The sequence below is a fragment of the Gossypium hirsutum genome, chromosome D11 (genome assembly GCF_007990345.1).
Source record: "Gossypium hirsutum isolate 1008001.06 chromosome D11, Gossypium_hirsutum_v2.1, whole genome shotgun sequence".
Taxonomy (NCBI): Eukaryota; Viridiplantae; Streptophyta; class Magnoliopsida; order Malvales; family Malvaceae; genus Gossypium; species Gossypium hirsutum.
The window spans coordinates 3,915,660-3,938,422 of record NC_053447.1 but is presented as its reverse complement, the minus strand read 5'-3'; the positions used below and the strand labels follow the sequence as shown (position 1 = coordinate 3,938,422).

At 34.1% G+C, this 22,763-nt stretch overlaps 3 protein-coding genes across 4 annotated transcripts; all 3 read left to right on the top strand.

Annotated features, from left to right (window-relative positions):
* The first annotated feature begins 8,510 nt into the window (after positions 1-8,510).
* Positions 8,511-11,686, top strand: LOC107912015 (mitogen-activated protein kinase 7-like). Of its 2 annotated transcripts, XM_016840047.2 has the most exons (3): positions 8,511-9,300; positions 9,409-9,837; positions 10,826-11,686. In XM_016840047.2, the coding sequence occupies exons 2-3, from the start codon at positions 9,415-9,417 to the stop codon at positions 11,507-11,509; spliced, it is 1,107 nt and encodes a 368-aa protein (XP_016695536.2). In that variant the 5' UTR covers positions 8,511-9,300; positions 9,409-9,414; the 3' UTR covers positions 11,510-11,686. The 2 variants fall into 2 exon arrangements, with proteins under 2 accessions (XP_016695536.2, NP_001313989.1); NM_001327060.1 differs by lacking the exon at positions 8,511-9,300 and having other exon boundaries at positions 9,413-9,837; positions 10,826-11,544.
* A 4,451-nt stretch (positions 11,687-16,137) lies between these two features.
* Positions 16,138-17,670, top strand: LOC107912016 (peroxidase 72). The gene is made up of 4 exons (XM_041105563.1): positions 16,138-16,450; positions 16,628-16,819; positions 16,895-17,060; positions 17,155-17,670. Exons 1-4 carry the CDS (start codon positions 16,226-16,228, stop codon positions 17,565-17,567), a joined length of 996 nt encoding a protein of 331 aa, XP_040961497.1. The 5' UTR covers positions 16,138-16,225; the 3' UTR covers positions 17,568-17,670.
* Positions 17,671-17,839: 169 nt separating this feature from the next.
* On the top strand, positions 17,840-21,543 carry LOC107912014 (probable methyltransferase PMT27). Its single transcript, XM_016840046.2, has 7 exons — positions 17,840-19,427; positions 19,501-19,650; positions 19,753-20,134; positions 20,222-20,396; positions 20,474-20,746; positions 20,839-21,033; positions 21,117-21,543. The coding sequence occupies exons 1-7, from the start codon at positions 17,991-17,993 to the stop codon at positions 21,331-21,333; spliced, it is 2,829 nt and encodes a 942-aa protein (XP_016695535.1). The 5' UTR covers positions 17,840-17,990; the 3' UTR covers positions 21,334-21,543.
* The last annotated feature ends 1,220 nt before the right edge of the window (positions 21,544-22,763 follow it).

Genomic DNA, 22,763 nt, shown 5'->3' with positions numbered 1-22,763 from the left:
GCTCTAGCTCATGCTTTGTATATGTATTAAGAAAATATAAGTTACACTATTGCCCTACAATATTAAAACTTATATTGAAAAAATAAGGTTATCCTTTACCCATTCTCACAACTTGTCTCCGCCAGTCTACATTATTATAATCTCAATGGAAGTTAGTCGCGATATGCCGGATGCAGTAAATGAATCTCCATGGCACACAAGAATGCCTAATGGCGGCAATTAATCCTTTCCCTCTATCGAAGATGATGTAAATATTATCATTGCTAATAACATACCTCCGCAGGTTGGTAAGGAATAATTCTCACGATTCTATGTTCTCCTTATCTACTATTGCAAATGCAATCGGGAGCACATTCTTATTGTCGTCTTGAGCAACCGCAAGAATTAGGATTTGTGTATATTTTTCGTATAGCCAGGTCCTATCTACTTGCACAAACGGTTTGCAGCGGGGAAATGCGCGCGCACATGGATCAAAACATCTAGAACATTCGATGAAAAATTCTTTTTCCCGGTTGTAGTTGGTCATTTTGGCCGTAATAAGGTCGTGTATATAACTCAATGACAGTCCCTGGTACGTACTCCCGCATAGCGGCTATCCATCCCTGTAGCTAATTATATGACGCATCAAAATCCTCGTACAATTACTCTATTGCCATCTGCTTAGCTATCCATGCCTTTCGGTATGATACTCGATACTGGAATCATGCCTGCATTTCGGCAATCAGTACCAAAAATTTAATGGTCGGTATGTCCTTCACCATTGGCATGATACACATATAGATAGTTTTGGAATCACGTTTTCGATGATCTTCGGTCATACGTGTTGATGTGCATGTGTGAGACCCAACAAATTTTCGTATCTCCCACATCTGCGAATTTTTTTATAAATGCAATTCGTACTCGCTAATTGCAGCCTTCCATTGACTTTCAACACTCCCCAATATATAATGTTGGTTTAGACATTGTGATTAGGGGTGTTCATTCAGTTAACCGACTGGTTAACCGACCCGAAAGAACATTAACCGAATTAACCGACCTTTCAAAATCTTTAACCGTTAACCGAACCGAATTTTTTTTTCAAAAAATTAATCGAACCGAAATTTTTTCGGTTAATTCGGTCGGTTAACCGAATTAATCAAAAATTATATGTTTTTTATTTTTGGTTAAAAATTAACCGAATTAACCGAATTAACCGAATTAACCGAACTAACCAATTTAAATCACTGCATAATTAAATTATTTTTAGACTTTTAGACTTTAGTTTTAGCCTTAGTTTTAAAATTTTATTTTTATTTATTAAATTATTTGTAATTTAATTTTATGATTGGGTTGGGTTGGGTAATTGGGTTGGGTTGAATACTTAGGTTTAGATTGGGTTTAGGTGAATAGTGGGCTTATTTATATATTATAATTTTATTTATTAGTTTTTTCGGTTAACCGACCGGTTTCGAACCGAATTAACCGTTAACCGAAAAATAAAAAAATAATTAACCGACCCCTGACCGAAAAATTTAGTTAACCGACCGATTAACCGAATTCGGTCGGTTAACCGAATTTTTCGGTTTAACCCAAATTTTGCACACCCCTAATTGTGATTTTGTAGTTCACTGATATATTCATGCTATACCGCTTAATAGTAAATACGCACACTTCTTTACTCTGAATATCTGGTCTACAAACAGCTTATCAGGATCAGAATCTACGGCTAGCCAGTGAGTAGGTAGTATTTCAAAGTACTCTGGGAACTCGGCTGCGTGCGTCGCGTCGAAGTCTATGAGCGACATGTGTGGCCCAGGATTATTGTGTATCACGATACGTCGAATCTGGTTCTCGATTGAAGACGCGTTAATGTTTCCATCGTCATTCACGTCCTCATCGTCAATATCGGAGACCTCATCCATATCGGGATCACTATCACTATCGTCCTCTTGATCACAAAGATCACTACTGTCGTATCCATCATCACCAACCACATAAATATCGGGTACAACATTAAGATCGATATCGATCCCGCGTATAGTCGATTCACTGTCAGCGTACAATATTGAAGCCACCATACACGGTTCTTGAGCTCCATGTTCTTTATCATATGCAGTGAGATCTTCAGTTGACTCCACAACAATTAACTCAACAAATAAGTGAATCGGTGCATTTTGGTCACTCCAATTCCCGCAATAAAGAGCGATTATTGTCTCCACGTCTTCATCGTTTACAAGTTCCATTTTAGTGAATTTGATGGGATCTGTCGAAACTGGAAACTTTTAGAAAACTTTCGAGATCCTTCTCCCACAACGTCTTTTTACACTAATCTTTTCCTTCTTATCATCGAACTAGACAATTCTATTAAATCTCATTGCTATTTGTTGCCGACATTCAAATATACATCGAACGGTTGTTGTCAAGATGATTCCATCAAAATAAACGCATACGAAAAACTGATTATCCATCTTCAATACTCAATCTGTTAAAAAATAAACAAAAAATCTTAAAACAATTTCAAACAGCATAAACATAACAATATCAAATTTATTGTCATTTCTAACAATATCTATGATAGAAATATTTTCAGTAGTTATCTATTTTTTCCTGTTATTATCACTAACTAACAATTACTTTATAATATTTACTAACATAAAAACTTTCAAATATATTAAAAAAAATTTTAAAACATAACATTCACAATAAACACATAATTAATCTAAACACAAAACTTACAAACAAATCACAATAAACAAAATAACTTTAAAACAAAACATAAAAATAACACTAAACAAATTATATAATACTAACAAAATAATTTTTTCTTATCATAATCTATTCTATTTGAAAATAACAATAAAAATAATAATACTTTTTCTTTCTTCTCTTTTCTTTCTTTCTTCTCTTCCCCCTCTCTTGTTTTGTTATTTTTTTAACTGATACTTTAAAATTGAGCAAGACGGGGGAGGGGGAAAATGCTACTGGTGCCGCCTATCAGATAGGCACCGTACCCCAATACCTCTTCCGTATTTTTATACCGTATATACAACAGAATGGATTAAGTGGTGTCGCCTATCACTTTGGCACCATTACTAAAATATATATATTTTTAACTGAATTTTGTCAAAATCTTAGGATGCCACCGCCTATGCACCACCCTTCACTTTTTTAAATATACTATTTTAATACATAATTTTTGAAACATGTCATTTCAGTATTTTTTTAAATTTTATATTATATAGGTAAGCGTTCCATTTGTTGTTTTTTATTCTTTCATCCTTTTCTTACATCGTAAAAGTCAGTCAGAAAAATAAAGGGTAAAATGGTCTCACATGTTTGCTGTAACTTAACGACGTTATTGGAATTAAATCAAGAAAAACAAAGCACACGTAGTTTTAATGGCCGGCCCAAGATTTTCACAAAATATTGTAAGTTTCTTGCCTTTATTTATATTTCTCGTGGAAAGCAAAGGATAGTGGTAAATTTTTTTATATTTTTAGTATATTAGTATGTAATTTCTTCACTTTTATTTTAATGAATTTAAAATTTATTCTTTTAAATTTAAACATTAAGTTTAATTATTAATATTTTTAAATTCTTTTGTTAAATTCAAGTTTATTATAGTATTATTTTTATTACAACCAAGTAAGTTTTATTGTTCTATAATATCACACCGATGAATTTTAAATTTTTTTTAATAATATTTCTAGTAGGCCCAAATTAGCCTGGGCCCGTGTGAAATAAACAATGGGGCACAACTCAGTTTTTTACAAGCCCAACAAGCAGCCCACAACATTTTCAGTAGAAACCCAAAACAATTCAACCCAAACCCTAGCCGCAGCAAGCCCCGCCTCCATCAGACTCCCCAGGCGCCGCACATCTCGGGGCCAACTGCCTCCCCCGCATCGTGCTCTTCACGATTTCCTACAAAAGTGGACTAGAAATAATCTAAAAAAGGAGAAAATACTGTAAATGGCTTATATTTTTAGGCTATATAAAGGGTATCTATTTTGTAAACAAGGGGGGATTCAGTGTAAAAAACAACAGAAAAATACGCCAAAAAAATTGAAAGAAACATTGAATACAAAGGATTTTTTTTAAAAGGTGAATCGAATTCTTTTTTTATATTTATTTTCTTTTTCTTAACGAAAATAGTAATAGAGAAAAGGGGGTCTTACCTCGTCGTCGAAACCCAAGCCTACTCCGGTTGAATCGGAGCTAGTTGGGCTGGGATTTGAATCGGCCAATTTGCCGAGAACGGCGGCGGCGTTGGCGACTGGACGAAACCCTAGCAGAGGGTTTCTTTTGTTTTTTTTTTCATTTTCTATTGCAAAAATGAGGTTTTAGAGAAAAAATTACTTTAAATAGCAGATCAAAACGACGCCGTTTTGCCCAGGCCTTGACCCGCGCGGTGACCCGACCCAGAGGGGAGGATCCGTACATTCTGGTTAAAGGAAAATTTGCACAATTGGTCTCTCCTTTTTGCAGCGCGCTTCGATTAAACCTATTTTGCTTTTTTTTTAATTGGGTCGCATATTTTATTTTTATTTCAATTTGGCCCACGCTGCTGCGCAACGTTTAGAGAGAATGGGTTAATTTCTATTTGGATCCTCCTCTTATTGTGCGCGTTTTGATTTGGTCCCTTTGCGTGTTTTCTAACTTTAAATTCGGCCCTTAAACTCCTTTTTATTTTCGTTTTAATCCTTCATTTGTCATTTTAGTTTTTTTTTTTAAATCTTGTTAATATTATTATTGTATCCTTATTATTATATTATTCATTATTTTTATCATCATTATTATTTTTATACACTTACACGCATTTTTTTTATAATATATATATACATATACTTTCTATAAATACATGCGCATTTTACATATATATATACGTTATTATTTTATTTTCATATTTTCTTTTATATACATATATATACTCATGCTTTATTAATAAATTATACTTATTTTTATTTATATTTTATAAGTATATGTACATATTTTATTATTATTTTCTTTTCATAATTTTTGTATACATGTATATATATTAACGCTTTACGATACATATACAGGTATAATTTAAATTAAGGTATTGGTTTCATGTGGTGCGTTAGCATTTTACTATACTTTTTAAAGAAAATGTATTTTGGTTGCGTCAAAGCATTAAAATCATCATATTTTATAAATTTTCAAAATATTTGGTATTCATTATTCTCGAGAAAGATTGTATCCTAACTTACTGGATTGCGATTATTTTTCGATGAATTTAAAAAGTCAAGTATTTGTTTTGCAATAAATCCAGAAATTTCAAATAAAAGCTTATTCTCAGGAATTCAAAAATGTTGGGTCCTAACTTACTGGTCATGACATTTTATTATCTCGAAATAAGGATTTCAAAAACAAAAGGCAATATTCGGTATTTTGAAGATTTAAAAATATTGTGCCCTAACTTACTGGGTGTGATGTTTTATTTCTTTGAAATAAGAATATTTTATTATTTTGATTTGTTTGCGAGTTAAAATATCTCTTTTAATTTTTTTTTAAAATTTTTGACACCAAGACATTAAATAATCAATTTGGTACCGATTTTGGGCATTACGAGGGTGCTAACCCTTCCTTGTGCGTAACTGACTCCCGAACCTATTTTCTCAGATTTCGTAGACTAAAATTGTTTTTAAGGTGAGCCGGTCACACCTCAATCAAGGATCGGTGGCGACTCCAATTTTTGTTTTTAAAGTCGACAACTAAATTTTTGTTTTAAAAAAGTGGTTTCGACAATATTAATATTAAATATGAATTTTAAAATTTTAAAATAGAAAAATTAAAGTTGAAATCAATAAAGGATACATGTTTAAACATTCTTTGGAATTCAAATTTTAAGCTTTAATAATTTAATGATTCAATTTAAAAATTTTTAATAATCTTATTATAAGTTTTGAGAATATCTATTCTTTTAAGATAATGTTTAAAATTACAATAATCCCTTTCAATCTATTAATAAGAGGATAATGTGCTTTAGAACACTCAAACCCATATCCTCCTAAATTGATAATAATACTCATACCAATCGAATTAAGATTCAATCTACGTATCTAATATAATTAACTAACATAAAATTTCTCAGATATATATACGTTAATATATTCAATCACATCACCCTATTAAATAACTAATGCAGTTGTGGACCCTAATGCAAATATTTTGTATTAAAGAAATAATGGGCAACAGTCTGGTAACATTAATGAAGCTGTGGGTCCTCTTCAACTGCAACCAAAATGTCATAAATGTAGTAAACTTTCTAAATTTATGATTACAAAATAAAAAATTCTCAAAATTGGTTTTTATTTAATTATTTCAATTAATTTATATGTAAGGATTAAATAAATTATTAAAAGATTAAAATAAAAGATATAAAAAATTCGATTCAATCGCTCAATTCAATTAATTTTTATTCGGTTCAATTAATTCGTATCAATTCTCGAATCAACTTAAAAAAATTAAATTTCAAATATATAAAAAAGTAAAAAATTAAAAGCATATATAATAAAAATATTATTTTTTAAAACAATAAAAAATCAAACCACAAAACGTGTGGTCATGTTACTCGAATTCTTACTTGCGTATCTTTGTCAAAATTAGAGATGTGAAAATTTCGGGTAAAACTTATTTAATCGGTCGAACCGAATTATTTTGGTTAATTGTTGGTTAATTGAATTAATTCGGTTCGAAATTAGTTAATTTATCAAAAATTTATATTTTTATATACATTCTACATATATTAAATTCAGTTAATTTTTGATATGTTTTATACTTGTTTTAATAAAAATAAATAAAATTCGGTTAATTTGGTTAGTTAACCGAATTAACAAAAAAAGTTCGGTTCAGTTAATTTTCTTAAAAAAAATCCAGTTTGATTAACGGTTAAAGGTTTAAAAAATTCGATTAATTTAATTAATGCAAGTTCAGATAGGTTAACCGATAGAACACCCCTGGCAAAACTAATAGATTCTATTTATATTACTCGAATTCAATCATATATTAATATTGAATAAAGATATATATTTAATATTGGTATAATAATTTATTTTAAATTTTTTATATACTTGAAGTATTTTATTAGTATTATATTTTCGCTCCTATTTTTGAATATTATGTAAAAAAATGAGTATCAAACATAAAAATAAAAAAAAAGGTTGAAAAAAAGGGGATTAGAAGAAATCTATCAAATTGCAGGGATCAACAAGTGATGATCTGGTTTTGGGTAATTAATTTTCGAAATAAAAATGGGCAACGTTGTTCAGCTTGTAAGGAAATGATCAATGAAGAAGGTAATCCAGTGGACACCTAATCACAGTTTCTTCTTTGTCTTTGGGCTTTTTTCAGTTTCCTACGTTGTCCCAAAGTTCATGCAGAAGCCCAAAGCAAAATACCAGGTTCAATTTCTTCACAGACCTTGCACTCAAACAATGCATGTCAACTTCGCCTTCTTATTTGTTTATATGAAAATGAAGTGTTTTCCTTAACACGATTTGTGTTTGTGGGAAACAGATACCTGATAAAAATTTTAATCACGACTTTATACAAGTCAAGAGACATAAAAGATATTATTGTTACATAAAAGATTAGAGGTGAATAATGCAAATAGGTGAGCAATTGAGCATTAGGTTAAGTTGATTAGCACACCGACATTAAAAATGAATGAACAAAGTTGTGACAAATAAGCAAAATCACCAAATCTAATCTTAAATTGATGTCAAAGTCCACCAACCTCCATAACTTAAAGAATTTAAACAGTCCATCTCATGTCATGTGCAAACTAATCTATTCAATTATTTGATAAACTTCACCCACAAGCCACTATTTAAGATATGGTTGGTCACTCTTTAACCTTTTTAAATCCTCCTTTTCGACTCATATTATCTTGCTTTTTTGACTTTTCATAACATACAGAATCATTAGTTACTCTATTTTTTAATTATTTGAGAGATATTTAAGTATTTCTTCATCAATAATATTTACAAGATATTGAGGTATCTTTCAACTTTTTAAAAGATATTTACATATTTTTCCATAAATAATATAAATTTTGAATATCTTTCGACTTTTTAAATTCATATTGACTTAATCATGGAATTGAGGATTAAAGGAAAAGCAAAGGCAAAGGGTAGAAAGTGTTGAAAAGAAGAAGAATCTGTTCCACCTTTCTATCAATGAAAAGCCCAACTTTAGCCATTGGGATGGGAAGCTGAAATGCTATTGGCTCCAAAACAATCAAAATTATTACTGCAAAATATTAAGTCTATCAAATTTCTTCCCATGCAATTAAAATCTCCTCAATAATTTACTCTTTTAAATTAATATCATAATTATTAATTAAACTAGTACCAAGTAGAAGAAAAACTTGTGGAAAATCAAGTTGGAAAAGAAATTAAAAGAGTGGTTATGGCTAACAGTCATATATCAATATACTTTTTCGAACATAACAACATGGTTCCAAAGTTCGTCCAAAAGGAAAAACATAGTTTCAAAGAAAATAACTAAAAAAGTTGGATAAAAAAATAAAAACAGAGAAAAAAGATCAGATATTTACAATCTATATGTTATTTTTTCTTCTTTTTTCAACAAAAGTAATAGGTGACACATAAGTCTACAAAAGAATGATCTCAATATACTTCAAAAAAAAAAAAAGTATGAGAAGTTTGTTATTTCCCCAATTTTGGGGAAAGTGGAGAGACGAAGAGGGTTCAAAGTTTGTGCGTGGCAAAGCCTTCCAGTAAGCCAAGCCAAGCTGCAAATTATCTGAAAAAAGAAGATATTTTTCCATGTTTAAGATTGTTTTTTTTATATATATATGGGGAGAAAAGATTTGATATTTCGTAAAAGCTGAAACCCCCCGAGGTCTAAAACAGTATGTAGATGCCGTTTTTGCCTAAAGGGAAATGCCGTGTGGGCATCACGTCCCTGCCCTTATCTTTACATCCTATCTTCTCTTCTCTCTCTTTTGTCTCTTTGGTCTGATCAGTAATTCGGAATCAGAGTAGGCCATTTCTCTTTGTTTTGGATTAGAGTTTTGCTTAAAGTCCCAACTTTTGTTTTGGAATTGGTTTAGAGGTTGATGAAAAGGGTAAGAAAAAAGTTGGGTCTTTTTTATGGAAGAAATGAAGGTGGAAATTTTAAATTTTACAGGAATTATTTGAAAGCTAGTGAATTTGGAGTTTACTGATAGATTGAAGGAAAGGGCAGCAAAAAGAGTTGTTTTTTTTCTTTCTATTATTTTTTTAGGAAAAAAAGCGAAGAAACAGATCAAATCAAAAAAAGTAGAAGCAACATGTAAGATTGATTCCAAACCCTTTTTTTCTTTTTATTTTCTCTGGGTTAAATTTAAGGTTGTTTTTTTTAAAAAAAAATTTGGTGATCCTTTGTTCTTGGGAATTTCAGAGAGGAATGGCGATGCTTGTAGAGCCACCAAATGGGGAGAAGCCAAGAGGGAAGCACTACTATTCAATGTGGCAGACCCTTTTCGAGATTGACACAAAGTACGTTCCAATCAAGCCAATAGGGAGAGGAGCATACGGGGTCGTTTGCTCATCCATCAACAAGGAAACCAACGAAAAAGTGGCTATAAAGAAGATCAACAATGTATTCGACAATCGTGTTGATGCGTTGAGAACTTTGAGGGAGTTGAAACTTCTCAGACACATTCGACATGACAATGTGATCGCTTTGAAGGATGTCATGATGCCAACTCACAGAACCAGTTTTAAGGATGTTTATTTGGTTTATGAGCTTATGGACACGGATTTGCATCAGATTATCAAATCTTCTCAGCCACTTTCTAAGGATCATTGCAAATATTTTATTTTTCAGGTACTTGGAAAGTAACCCTTTTCTTCTCAACTCTTATTATGATTTGCTTATGATTATTGCTTTTCTAATGTTAAAATGTTGAAATATTTTTCTGCATTATTAGATTTAACAGGTAAATTTTTATGTCCTGGATGATCAGAAATGGTATTAACCAAGTCTAGATGGTACTTTTGGTAATGCATATTAACTATTGAGTTCAAGTAACAAAGCTAGAAGTCATTGGACTTGTTATGATCTTGTTGTTTGATTTCCACATTTTGCAAGGCCTTTGCAGTTCACAATGTATAGTGTCTAGTTAGCATTAATAGCCGTCCTTTGATGCTAAATTGTATGCCTTTTTGGGTTTGGGACTTTTATGAGTTCCATGCTGATCTGGTCCCAAATTGAATTTAGTTTGGCAGAACTATGGGGCATTGAGTTACTAGGCTTAATACAACTTGTGTTGTACTTCTGGAAACTTATTAGTAAATTGATTATGGTACAAGATGATGATAATAGATCAACAGTTCAAGGAGTACAGTTGCATATTTATTGAAGGAGAGTTATTTGGTAGTTGTTTGTAATCATAAAGGTATGAATAGTATGCAGTGTTCATTTGATTCGGCAAGGGTTCTTTCAAATTTGATTTGTTATGCTTCCCTTCCTCTTCCCTTTCGTTGGATTCTCATACATTTTTGATTTGTTTGGTTTGCTTTCTTTGCAAGGTGGTAAATAATAGTTTACGTATCTTCTCTTGTCAGTTTTTTTTTTCCTAGTAGCCATCATAATTACTTCATTAAATACTTGTAGATTGGTTCCTATACCAGGCAAAGGTAATAATAATGTAAACTTAAAAAATTATGTGCTTCGACATTTGCATATGCTACAATGAACTTAATTGCGATCTCGTGTCAAATATTATGTGTAAATTTAGTCTTTTTTTCATTCCCTGTCGTTCATGTCTCATAAGTATTGTCTGCTTGTTACTAACCTTTAGTGCATATTTTAGTTACTACGAGGGCTGAAGTACCTTCACTCGGCAAATATCCTTCACCGAGACTTGAAGCCTGGGAACCTCCTTGTCAATGCTAACTGTGACCTAAAGATATGTGATTTTGGGCTTGCCCGAACCAGCAGAGGTAATGAACAATTCATGACAGAGTATGTTGTCACCCGTTGGTACCGTGCACCTGAGCTCCTACTATGCTGTGACAATTATGGGACATCCATTGATGTTTGGTCAGTAGGATGCATCTTTGCAGAGATTCTTGGTCGGAAACCAATCTTTCCTGGAACAGAGTGCCTCAGCCAGCTTAAGCTAATAATCGATGTCCTTGGAAGCCAGCAAGAGGCTGATCTTCAGTTTATTGATAATCCCAAAGCCCGAAGGTATATCAAGTCACTTCCTTATTCTAGGGGCACCCATCTTTCCCATTTATATCCTCAAGCCGATCCATTAGCCATAGATTTGTTGCAAAGGATGCTTGTTTTTGACCCATCTAAGAGAATTACCGTCACAGAAGCTCTCCTACACCCATACATGTCAGGGCTATATGATCTGAGGTGCAATCCACCTGCCCAAGTCCCGATTGATCTCGACATAGACGAGAACATGAGAGAAGAGATGATTAGGGAGATGATGTGGGCTGAGATGCTTCATTACCACCCAGAGGCTGCATCTGCAAATGCTTAGATGACATTGTTTTAAGCTATGCTGGGTTCTGTTACTTTGTTATAATGTTTGTTTTGCAACCAGTATTATTATTTAACCTAGAAGAACACCATTGAAACTTCTGCATGCCATGGAACTTTGCATTGAGATTTTTAGTTTTGATTGGCTCGTGTTAACCTGTAAATGCTATTATTTTTAGCCCGGATATCTTCTCACTCTGTTGATGAGCCGACAGCATATCCAATTGTTACCCGAAATTTAATTCACAGATTAGCAGACAGAAGAACATTTAACTAATAAAGTTGATAATTTTAGAAATTAATTCAGTCTGAAAATAAAGAAAAAGTTGCAAATATTAGAATTTGAGGCACCTAGAAGTGGACACTTGAGTTAATTTATATGAACCAAAATTGCTGCTTTTTGAGATTATTAAGCTAGTTGCCGATAAAGCTACAGCTACAATGACAGATTTATTGTTTGTTGGCATCATATGCCAGGTTCAAGTCTTGTGTCACTCAATCCCTTCTCCTATATAGCGCTAAAAGAACAGTTGGAACAAAATATTTTTGACAGGCAGAAGGGACGACCTCTGCGCCTATATATAGTATCAGCAATGTGAATCTCGTTTCTATTTAATGGTATTTGAGAAAGGACTTCTTGACATGAATAATGTTTGTGATAGTTTTTCTGGTCTCATAGGGTAGAAGAAGGTGACGTTGAAAATTACTTAATATATTCAATTGTTTGTATAGTTTTAAGGTCACAAATTCAAATTCCACTGAGAGCAAATATTGATATTTCTTTGGCGGATGGAGTCGCTCCCTTGTGAACTTCTTGAGACCCTCAGCAGAGGTTGAAGATAAACCTAGGATGGAACCAAACACAAAAACTCCAGGTCCAATATCGATTTATTGGGAATCCTTCGACTCTCAATGGATGACACACTTATCCAAGAGGGAGTCTAACTTCCCATTAACAAGTTTTAACTAAATTGAATTACAATTAAGGTTTAATGGTATAAAAATCCCAAAGCATTTTTAAACAAAAAAGGAGCCTCTTCAAACTTTTTGGACTTAATCGAACCCTTCAATTAATAAAATTGGTCAAATAAATCATTTGACTAATGTTGACCATTAAATCTATTCTTTCGATGTGGTAGTTCATTGATGATACATTATAATCAATGTGTCCCTATTTTATCTTATAAATCATATCACCAAATAATTTAAAAATTATAAACATTTAACAAAATTAAAAATATAAAATTAAGAAAAATAATTTATTTTAAAAGATTCAATTGATAAGTTACTTTGACAGCTAATTCTTTTCTCATGCAAATTATAGAGGAAGTTTTCCTAATTGCCACATATACAAGCAATCATAACAATATATATTAAAAAAAAAGGGTTTGAAAATAATAACATAGGATATCCTTCTTCCTTTTGTTAAAGGCTATAAGGGTAAAGAAGATGCCACCCTAAAACAAACTTTATATTATAAAACCCAAAAGCTTCTTCCTTTTTATTTTTTAAATATATGAAATATTCTTTTTATTCAGCTTTAGATTAGTTTGGTCAGATTCCGACAACGTAAATCAGACGAACTAAGTTGGAAATTTCCCTTCACACCCATTTTATTTAATTTCAAGTCAAAAAGTTTAAATATTTTTTAATGTGTAGATCTCTCAAACATGTCTTTAATCTATTTTGCTTCAATCCTACTTTAATTATTTTTATTTAATATTTCTTGTTTAAATATTTAAATATCTACTCTAATTTTAAATAAGTGTTGAATGTGGTGGCAAGACTAAATTGTATTCTCAATATCAAAATTCAAGTTTAATTATTACAAGAAACAACCGTAAGACTTAAATACTCATAAATGTCAATTTTTTTAAAAAAAATTACATGTATAGGCCAGTTTTGAAAAAATCACGGGAATAGGCCGATTTTACGAAAACGCGTCGTCGTACGCAATCCTACATTGTCCAGGAAATAAGCTGCAAATAGATTATGAGTTTATATATATCCATATCTCATATCCCACATCGTTTAAGAAAATAAGGGAAATGAGACTTTGGGTCTATATAATGACTTGTTTTGTAAGTTTTATTCTACATTAATAGGTGGTACCAGTAGATAAGAAAAAATATTGGTGATGCCGTTTTTAGTGTTGATGTGGTAAAAAGCGTTTCCAGTTTGTAGCATTTTTCTGTCAATATGTTGGGTGTATTTTTATAAAACCGGTCTATTCCCGTAATTTTTTCAAAAAACAACCTATTCAAATTTTTTTTTAAAAATCGACATTTATGAATCTTTAAATCCAATTATAAAGTTCGGATGTTATCCCATAAAAAATTTGCACACACAAATAATTATTTCACAAACCAAACTTTTATTTATTTTGGGTTAAAAATTTTATTAGATCCATCCATGCATTCTTACCTCTTTCTAGGTAGGTTTGAAGAAATCATTTTGGTTTGCTTTCTTGTGTTTCCAATGTTTTGCTTATACGTAATAGTATTTCTTCTCTGCATTATCGAGTTTAGATGATAAATATTGCAGTTAAAAATAGATATTCATTTTTTAAATTAAAAATTTATATTTATATTCAAATTTTCTTGCACATTCTTTATAATTTGCTTGTTCAAGTGAAAGTTTGTGTAAAAGAATTTCTACAAAAAGAACTCAATGGACATAATCGTTGCTTTGAAGCAAAGGATTATACAAACCTACAAAAGCACTATCAATGATTGTACGCAGCGTTTTGTTAATGTATGAAGATAATACTTTTCAAAAAACCACCATGTTGGCATACATTTTTCAAGTACATGGATAATAGATTAACAGGAAATTTTAATGTTTGATGATGGTACATACGGGCAATTTCTCAAAAAAAACTTTTTTTTTAAATTATTGAAATGGGTCCGGTATTTTATTATTTATCGGAATGGGTCTTTTCCGGCAAATCGCGTCCACGTCAGCGCGATGTTAGGGGACGTGCCAGAAAATCGCAGCCACGTCAGCGCGCTTTGCTGACGTGGCAACAAATCGCATCCACGAGGGGGCGATTTGTTGCCACGTCAGCAAAGCGCGCTGACGTGGCCGCGACTTGCCCAACGCGTGAACAGTGCAACTAATGAAATTTTATGTATATAGTTGCACTAAATTATTTAAATTATTTATAATACCTAAATTATCCCTATTTATTTGTTATATTACATAAAATACTCCTTTGAAAATACAAAACATTATGATAGCTAATTTAAAATTTATTCTCCACAACTAATGAAAATCATTTAAAATACTAAAACTAGATTTGTCTGAACAAACTATAAGAAAATCCCTGAAATGCTGTGATTTCTTCGTCTTCAACGAAAGATCTCGAGATTGATCACGGTGAGGAAAGCTTGTGCTTAATGAGGAAGCAAATTTGGACACTCGGAATCATCTAACAATTATGCAGAACAGCAGCCGTCTTTCTTCACAGCTGAAACATCATCCCCAAAGCCGACATTGATGGTTTGTCCCTTGGGCAATGTTGTTTGATCATTCCCTCATTCGAGTGCTTTTTGACTGATCACATGATGTATTTGAGTTAGTACTTCAGTGAATGCATGCTCAACATTTGTAGATTCAAGGGCAGATGTTTCCATAAAGAAGTGTGTACAGTGGGCGCGACTTATCTATTTACTTTTTTCTCCAAAACCCTAAAAGTCCTAAAAACTCTAAAAGTCCTAAAAACCCTAAAACCCTAAAACTTAAAATCCAAAAACCTACAAGTCAGGAAACCACGGCCACATCAGCGCGCTTTGCTGACGTGGCAACAAATCGCGTCCACGAGAGGGCGATTTGTTGCCACATCAGCAAAGCGCTCTGACGTGGCGGCAATTTCCTGGCACGTCTCCTGACATCGCGCTGACTTGGACGCGATTTGTCGAAAACGGCCTATTCCGATAAATAATAAAATACCGGGCCTATTTCGATAAATTTATAAAAAATTAAACTTTTATTGGTAAATAAGCCGGTACATACCTCCATAAACATTTTTAATGTAAAGGTTATGAAATTTGCAATTTCCAGTTAGCATTCATATATTGGTTTTTGTCAACGGAGCAGGCTTACCTGCTCCCTTCTTAAAACTTTACAGTATGGCTAGGACCGTGTCTCAATCAACTTTAGACCATTTTAGGTATTGACCAGGTCCTATTTTATTCCACGAGTTGTTGATCGAATGAATGTTTGGATTTATGCATACACAGATATGCTCAACTTTTCTGTAAATATTTTGATATGAGCTCTTAGTATTATGTATAAAAAAAATCATGGCTAGAGTAGAGACCCAGATTTAAATAAATTTGGCAATGTGACATATTATAGAAACATTATTTTTAATTTATTTATTGTAATTAATCGTGATAACTTGAGTAATTATGTTAAACACAATTATTACTAAAAGCACAATCTTAGATAATTATCCTGGGCAAGCAAATGTGGGCATTTTAGTACCAACTCCAACCTTTCTGCATCTTTTTCCTGCTTTTGATTGATGCAAAGCTAGTTGCCTAATATTACGTCATCTCTTTCATTTGATTGTCATTTCAAACAAAGTCTCCCTTATAAATACCCATTCCCCACTTTGAAAGCTCTCATCATAACAACGTTTTCTCTTCATATTTCAGCTGTTTCCACTTCAACCATACACCTTTTTGTCTAGAAAGTAAAAAAGGTAAACACTATGGTTCATTATATCATAGTTATTACTCTTCTAGCCCTTGGCCTTGCCCCCCATTGTTTGTCTTCCAAGACAGTTGGGGGAGGATACCTTTACCCTCAGTTTTACGATCATTCATGTCCCAAAGCTCAAGAGATTGTGAGAAACGTTGTTGCCAAAGCTGTTGCAAAGGAACCTCGTATGGCTGCTTCATTGCTTAGGCTACACTTCCACGACTGCTTTGTTAAGGTAACTTCATCCTCGCCAAACCAATGGCAAAGTGTTTACTACTCGACTGTCAGTGTCGAATACAAGACTAGTGTGTCTAATATGGATATATTCAATCTTTTCCAAGTTTTTCTTTGAAGGATTATATCATTATATATGGTTATATAGCAGCAAAGTTTAACAATTCATTGTTTCCAGGGCTGTGATGCATCGATTTTGTTAGACAGCAGCGGGAGCATTATCAGCGAAAAGAGGTCGAATCCAAACAGGAACTCAGCCAGAGGATTCGAAGTGATAGATGAGATCAAAGCTGTAATGGAGAAAGAGTGTCCTCATACAGTGTCATGTGCTGATATTATGGCTTTGGCTGCTAGAGATTCTACCGTTCTCGTATGTCGTTTTGGTTATAGTCTTGTCTTGTCATTGAAATTGACCCCGTGGTAACATGTTTTTTTGGATTTGCAGACAGGTGGGCCTAGCTGGGAAGTCCCCCTTGGAAGAAGGGATGCCAGAGGTGCAAGCTTGAGTGGCTCTAACAACAACATTCCTGCTCCAAACAACACATTCCAAACAATTCTCACCAAGTTTAAGCTACAAGGCCTAGACATTGTTGATCTTGTTGCACTTTCTGGTAAGCTATATAGTTCTTTCACATTCTGCAAATAACCAAGAAAGGCAATACTCTGAATATATATGACCAAGTTGTCCATATATATATCATGCAGGGAGCCACACAATAGGAAATTCCCGATGCACCAGTTTCAGGCAGAGACTATACAACCAATCAGGCAATGGACAACCAGACAACACACTTGACCAATCCTATGCTTCTCAGCTGCGCAGGAACTGTCCAAGATCAGGCGGCGACCAGAACCTGTTTTTCTTAGATTTTGTTAGCCCCATAAAGTTCGACAACAGCTACTTCAAGAACTTATTGGCTAACAAGGGACTGTTGAACTCTGACCAAGTTTTGTTCACAAAGAATGGTGAATCAAGGGAGTTAGTGAAGACATATGCTTATAACCAGGAACTCTTCTTTCAGCAATTCGCTAAGTCCATGATTAAGATGGGGAATATTTCACCGTTGACAGGGTATAGGGGTGAGATCAGACAGAATTGCAGGAAAATTAATGCTTAAAATCATCAAGTGATAATTATATGAATAAAGTTTGTATTCCTGTTTGTCATGTTATTTTGGTTTCCTTGTATTGAATTATTAATAAAAGAATTTCATTTGTGTGTATTGCTGGGCCAACGATTGTCCTTTTCTTTGTTCCCTGTTTGAAATAAATGGGCTCTGTGAGACTTGTTTTTTAAATCTTTTGCCATATTGGATTTGGGTTTTGTTGATGTTAACGGAAGGAACAAGATTTTTCCCAACGAATTCCCCTTCTCCAACTCATTCGGATCTTTGAGACACATTCCAACTTAGAATGTTTCTTCGCTCTTATTACATCTATTCCACAAACAAAGCTTTTAATCTTCTCCATTGTCTTTTTTAATCTCCATGCTATCACTTTCACTTCATTTCGTTTCCTCTCAAACTCCATAAAAAACGATAATGGCGATCGGGGGAAAGTCTCGTGTTGCTAAGCGTTCCTCTTCTGTTTCGTATGCATCCACTGTAACCACTGTGGTCTTCGTAACCTTATGTGTTTTGGGTGTTTGGATGCTCACTTCCAACTCCGTTTCCTCCCCTCAAACCACCACCACCACTCGCACCATCACTGACACCAATAGTGACATTGCATTTTCTGGTTCCAATGAAGAACAACCCTCCAAAATTAACGAAGATCAGAAAGATAAAGCGGTGTTCGAAGATAACCCTGGCCAACTTCCCGATGAGGCCGTCAAGCCTGACGATGATAAGGTGTCGGAGTCCGATGATCTAGATAAAGTGAAAGAAGGTGCGGCTGTTGAAGAAACCCGACATGGTTTACAAGGAAAAGAATCAGCAGAAGAACAGGAGAAGCAAAAAATGAGTGAAACTCAGATATCCGAAGAAAGTGTGTTGACTCAAAACCAACAATCGAAGCAAAATGGTCTCAAGGAAGTTGAAGATAATAAGCAAATGAGTAATGAAGAACCCATCAAGGTTCATCAAGAGGAAACTATCAACAATCAGGATCTGTCGGAAGATCAAGATCAAATTCGGGTTGTGGAAAAGAAACAAATAAACGAGAAACCCAAGGAACGGCGTGGCAAAAAGAAGAAGAAACACGCTGAAAGCATTGAGAGACCGCTGGAGACGACGATGATCGGGAAATCAAAGAAGGATGATGTGGCGGAAATGGAAGATGAACCGAGGGTAAACAAACCAAAAATTCAAGACCAACTAGAGGAGGATGAACCCAGGGGAACCAAACAACTGAACCAAGACCAACTAGAGGAAGATGAATCGAAGGGGACCAAACAACTAAATCAAGATCAACTAGAGCAAGATGAACACAAGGGAAACAAACTACAGAATCATGACCAACAAGAGTCGCAGGTGCAAGGGATCGACAACGCCACATTCAATGACGAAACCAAGGACAAACCGGAGATTCTAAACGCCACCCAAACTGATACGTTCCAGAGTTTATTGAAGACAAAGACGAACCAGGAAACAGCGGAGAAAGACACCCAGATTGAAGCTCAACAACAGCATGAGTCCACCTCGGAGGAAACGTTAGGAAGTACCATTCCGAAAGAGTCCAACGAATCGAAGAACGCCTGGAAGTCGCAAAAGGCACAATCAGAGAACGAGAAGGAGAGACGGAGGGACGAATCGAGCGGCAAAGAGGGCCTCTATGGTTACACTTGGCATTTGTGCAACGTAACTGCTGGCCCTGATTACATACCCTGTTTGGATAACGAGGAAGCTTTGAAGAAATTACGCAGTACCAGGCACTTCGAGCATCGGGAGAGGCATTGCCCTGAGGAAGGACCAACGTGTTTGGTCCCTCTTCCAAAGGGATACAAACGGCCCATCTCCTGGCCCAAAAGCAGAGAGAAGGTAAAGATTGAATTGAATTGAATTGAATTGAATTTAAACCTGTTGGATTGATAACGATTTTTGTAACTGGCAGATATGGTACAATAATGTACCACATACGAAACTGGCTGAGTTTAAAGGGCACCAAAACTGGGTTAAAGTGAGCGGCGACTTCTTGACTTTCCCCGGTGGAGGTACCCAATTCATCCATGGCGCCCTCCACTACATCGACTTTCTCCAACAGGTAAGTTCCACAAGCCTCATCAACTAAACCGTTATTTGCTTATGAATCTGCAATGATGATGTTTCAAGAAAGAATATTATGTTGGCTTAATTGTGGTTGCAGTCAGTACCCAACCTTAAATGGGGTAAACACACCAGAGTGATCTTGGATGTTGGATGTGGGGTTGCAAGCTTTGGAGGGTATCTTTTCGATAGAGATGTTTTAACAATGTCTTTTGCCCCCAAAGATGAGCATGAAGCTCAAGTTCAATTCGCCCTCGAAAGAGGAATCCCTGCTATATCAGCTGTGATGGGTTCTCAGAGGCTACCGTTTCCTTGTAGAGTCTTTGATGTGGTTCACTGTGCACGTTGTAGAGTGCCGTGGCATGCTGAAAATGGTATGCTTCTGCTAGAACTGAACCGTGTACTGAGACCTGGAGGATATTTTATCTGGTCAGCCACCCCTGTCTATCAGAAACTTCCAGAGGATGTTGAAATATGGAATGGTAGAACACAAACACAATACTATCAATTCAGTTCAAACATGGTTTTAAGCGTTTCCATGGGGCTGACATGTCAAGTTTGTTTTGCAGCCATGTCGTCCCTGACAAAAGCCATGTGTTGGGACCTTGTGACCATCAAAAGGGATAAATTGAACTCCGTTAGTGCTGCCGTCTATCGAAAACCTATCACAAACGAATGTTATGACAAAAGGCCGGATAATAATCCACCAATGTGTAAAGAAAACGATGATGCAAACGCTGTCTGGTATGTTTCTTCACGCACTCTATCATGTTTTATGCACCATAAAGGCGATTGATTCATTATTGCTGGTTTCATTTCAGGCATGTACCCCTGCGGGCTTGCATGCATCGCGTACCGATAAATCCAGCTGAAAGAGGAACACGATGGCCTGCACATTGGCCTAATCGGCTGCAGAAAGCTCCTTATTGGTTGAACCGAACCCAGATGGGGATTTATGGGAAACCGGCTCCTCAAGATTTTGTAAAAGACTATGAACACTGGACTCGAGTAGTTAGCAAGTTGTATATGAGTGGATTGGGAATCAGTTGGTCTAATGTTAGAAATGTGATGGATATGAGAGCTGTTTATGGAGGGTAATGGTCGTTTCTCTTCTGTTTTCAATTTTGACTCTGCCACTAACAAATATCAAAGTTCTCTCATATATTTTCACCTTGGATGCTTGCAGGTTTGCAGCAGCTTTGAAGGACATTAAAGTCTGGGTGATGAATGTGGTGAACCTTGATTCTCCGGATACACTTCCGATCATCTACGAACGCGGTCTTTTCGGAATGTACCACGATTGGTGCGAGTCGTTTAGCACATATCCGAGATCGTATGATCTCCTGCATGCCGATCACCTTTTCTCGAAGCTGGAAAAGAGGTAGAATTAGAAATTAGAACATGATCTCCCCATTCATAATCTTCTTTTGTTTGTTAAATGACTTGCACGTTGGGTGTCCATAGGTGCAAACTTCAACCAGTGTTGGCAGAGGTTGATAGAATCGTGAGACCAGGTGGAAAATTGATAGTTCGTGATGAATCAGATGCCATTGGTGAAGTTGAGAACTTGTTGAAATCACTGCACTGGGAAGTTCATTTAACTTTCTCCAAAGATCAAGAAGGAATACTAAGTGCTCAGAAAGGTGATTGGCGGCCTACAGCATATCAAGCTTCCATCTGATGACATCCCATTATCTGTATTTTGATCATTATTTTATTATTTGTTGGAGCATTCATGGATATGCCTAGTTTTTTTGGGTGTCTATAGGTCTTTTAGATTGTTGGGTTTTTAGTTCACATCCTCTTTCTTTTCGTTTTATCTGCCCCTAAACTTTTTGTAAACATTTTCTTCGATTCAGATCAACATGAAAAGAAAAAAGATATTTAGAAAGAACATGGAAATATAATTTATAATTATAGTTTTCAAATTTATTAATTTAATTTTTTTGGTTGGGAGAATATAAAGTTACTAATTCAAGATGATGAACATTTGCCCTTTTTTTTTCAAGTATAAATACAATCAAAATACAATATAAATACATGTCCAACGTATTAAATTATTGAAGTACAAATAAGCTATTACAACACAAACGGACTAGAAACTAGTACAATTTAGATTAAAGTGAGATGAATTGAACTAACAAGACGAACAATTGCCTTTTTTTAATATGTAAACCACAACTATCGATAATTAAAATACGAGAGAACCTCAAATTGTGGCCTATTGACCAAGTCTTCATCTACTCCAAAAATAACTAGAGGTGCTCATGGGACAGGTTTAAGTCGGGCTTAAGTATGATACTAACATACTTTATGTTTGTTTAAGTCTAGCCTGAAATATAAGCCTAAAAATTTATTCAAAGTCATCCATATGTGCAAAAGGCTAATCCAAGCCTATTTTAAGCCCGCGCCATTTTTTTAAATATTTATATTATATTATTTTAATATTTAATAATTTTATATATTTTTTATTTATTGAATATTTTTATATAGTCATCTTAACATTATTTTAATGTTTACATTATAGTATTATATATTTAGTATAAAATTTTTTTAATGTGTTCAAAATTACATAATATAAAATATTATAAACTTAAAAATGGGTCGGGTCGAATCGGTTGGGTTGGATTTGGGCCTTGAATGTTGAAGCCCGAGCCATATTTTAAACGGACCTATTTTTTTGCTCGGGCCTATTTTTCGAGTCTAAAATTTTTACCTAAATCATTCTAAATTTCGATTTGGCCTTCGGTTCTGGATATATAACTCAATCCATTAACAAAATTAAAAATAACTTAAAGTACAAATAGTAACAAAACAATTGAGCAAGTGTCAAAAATAACACATGAATGACAAAAATTGAGAAAATCTATAAAAAAAAAATTACACACGACATGACACTATTAAAGTTATTGAATATTTTCAATTAAACGTTGACATTTCAGCATAATTTAATTAGGATTATTATCAAGTATACTATCAATGGAAAGTAAAAATTCAACAAGTATAATTATTTATTTTTAAAATTTTAAAATTATTTTTAAAAATTCAACAAGTATAATTATTTATTTTTAAAATTTTAAAATTATTTTTTAGATTTTTTTAATGCCCCTG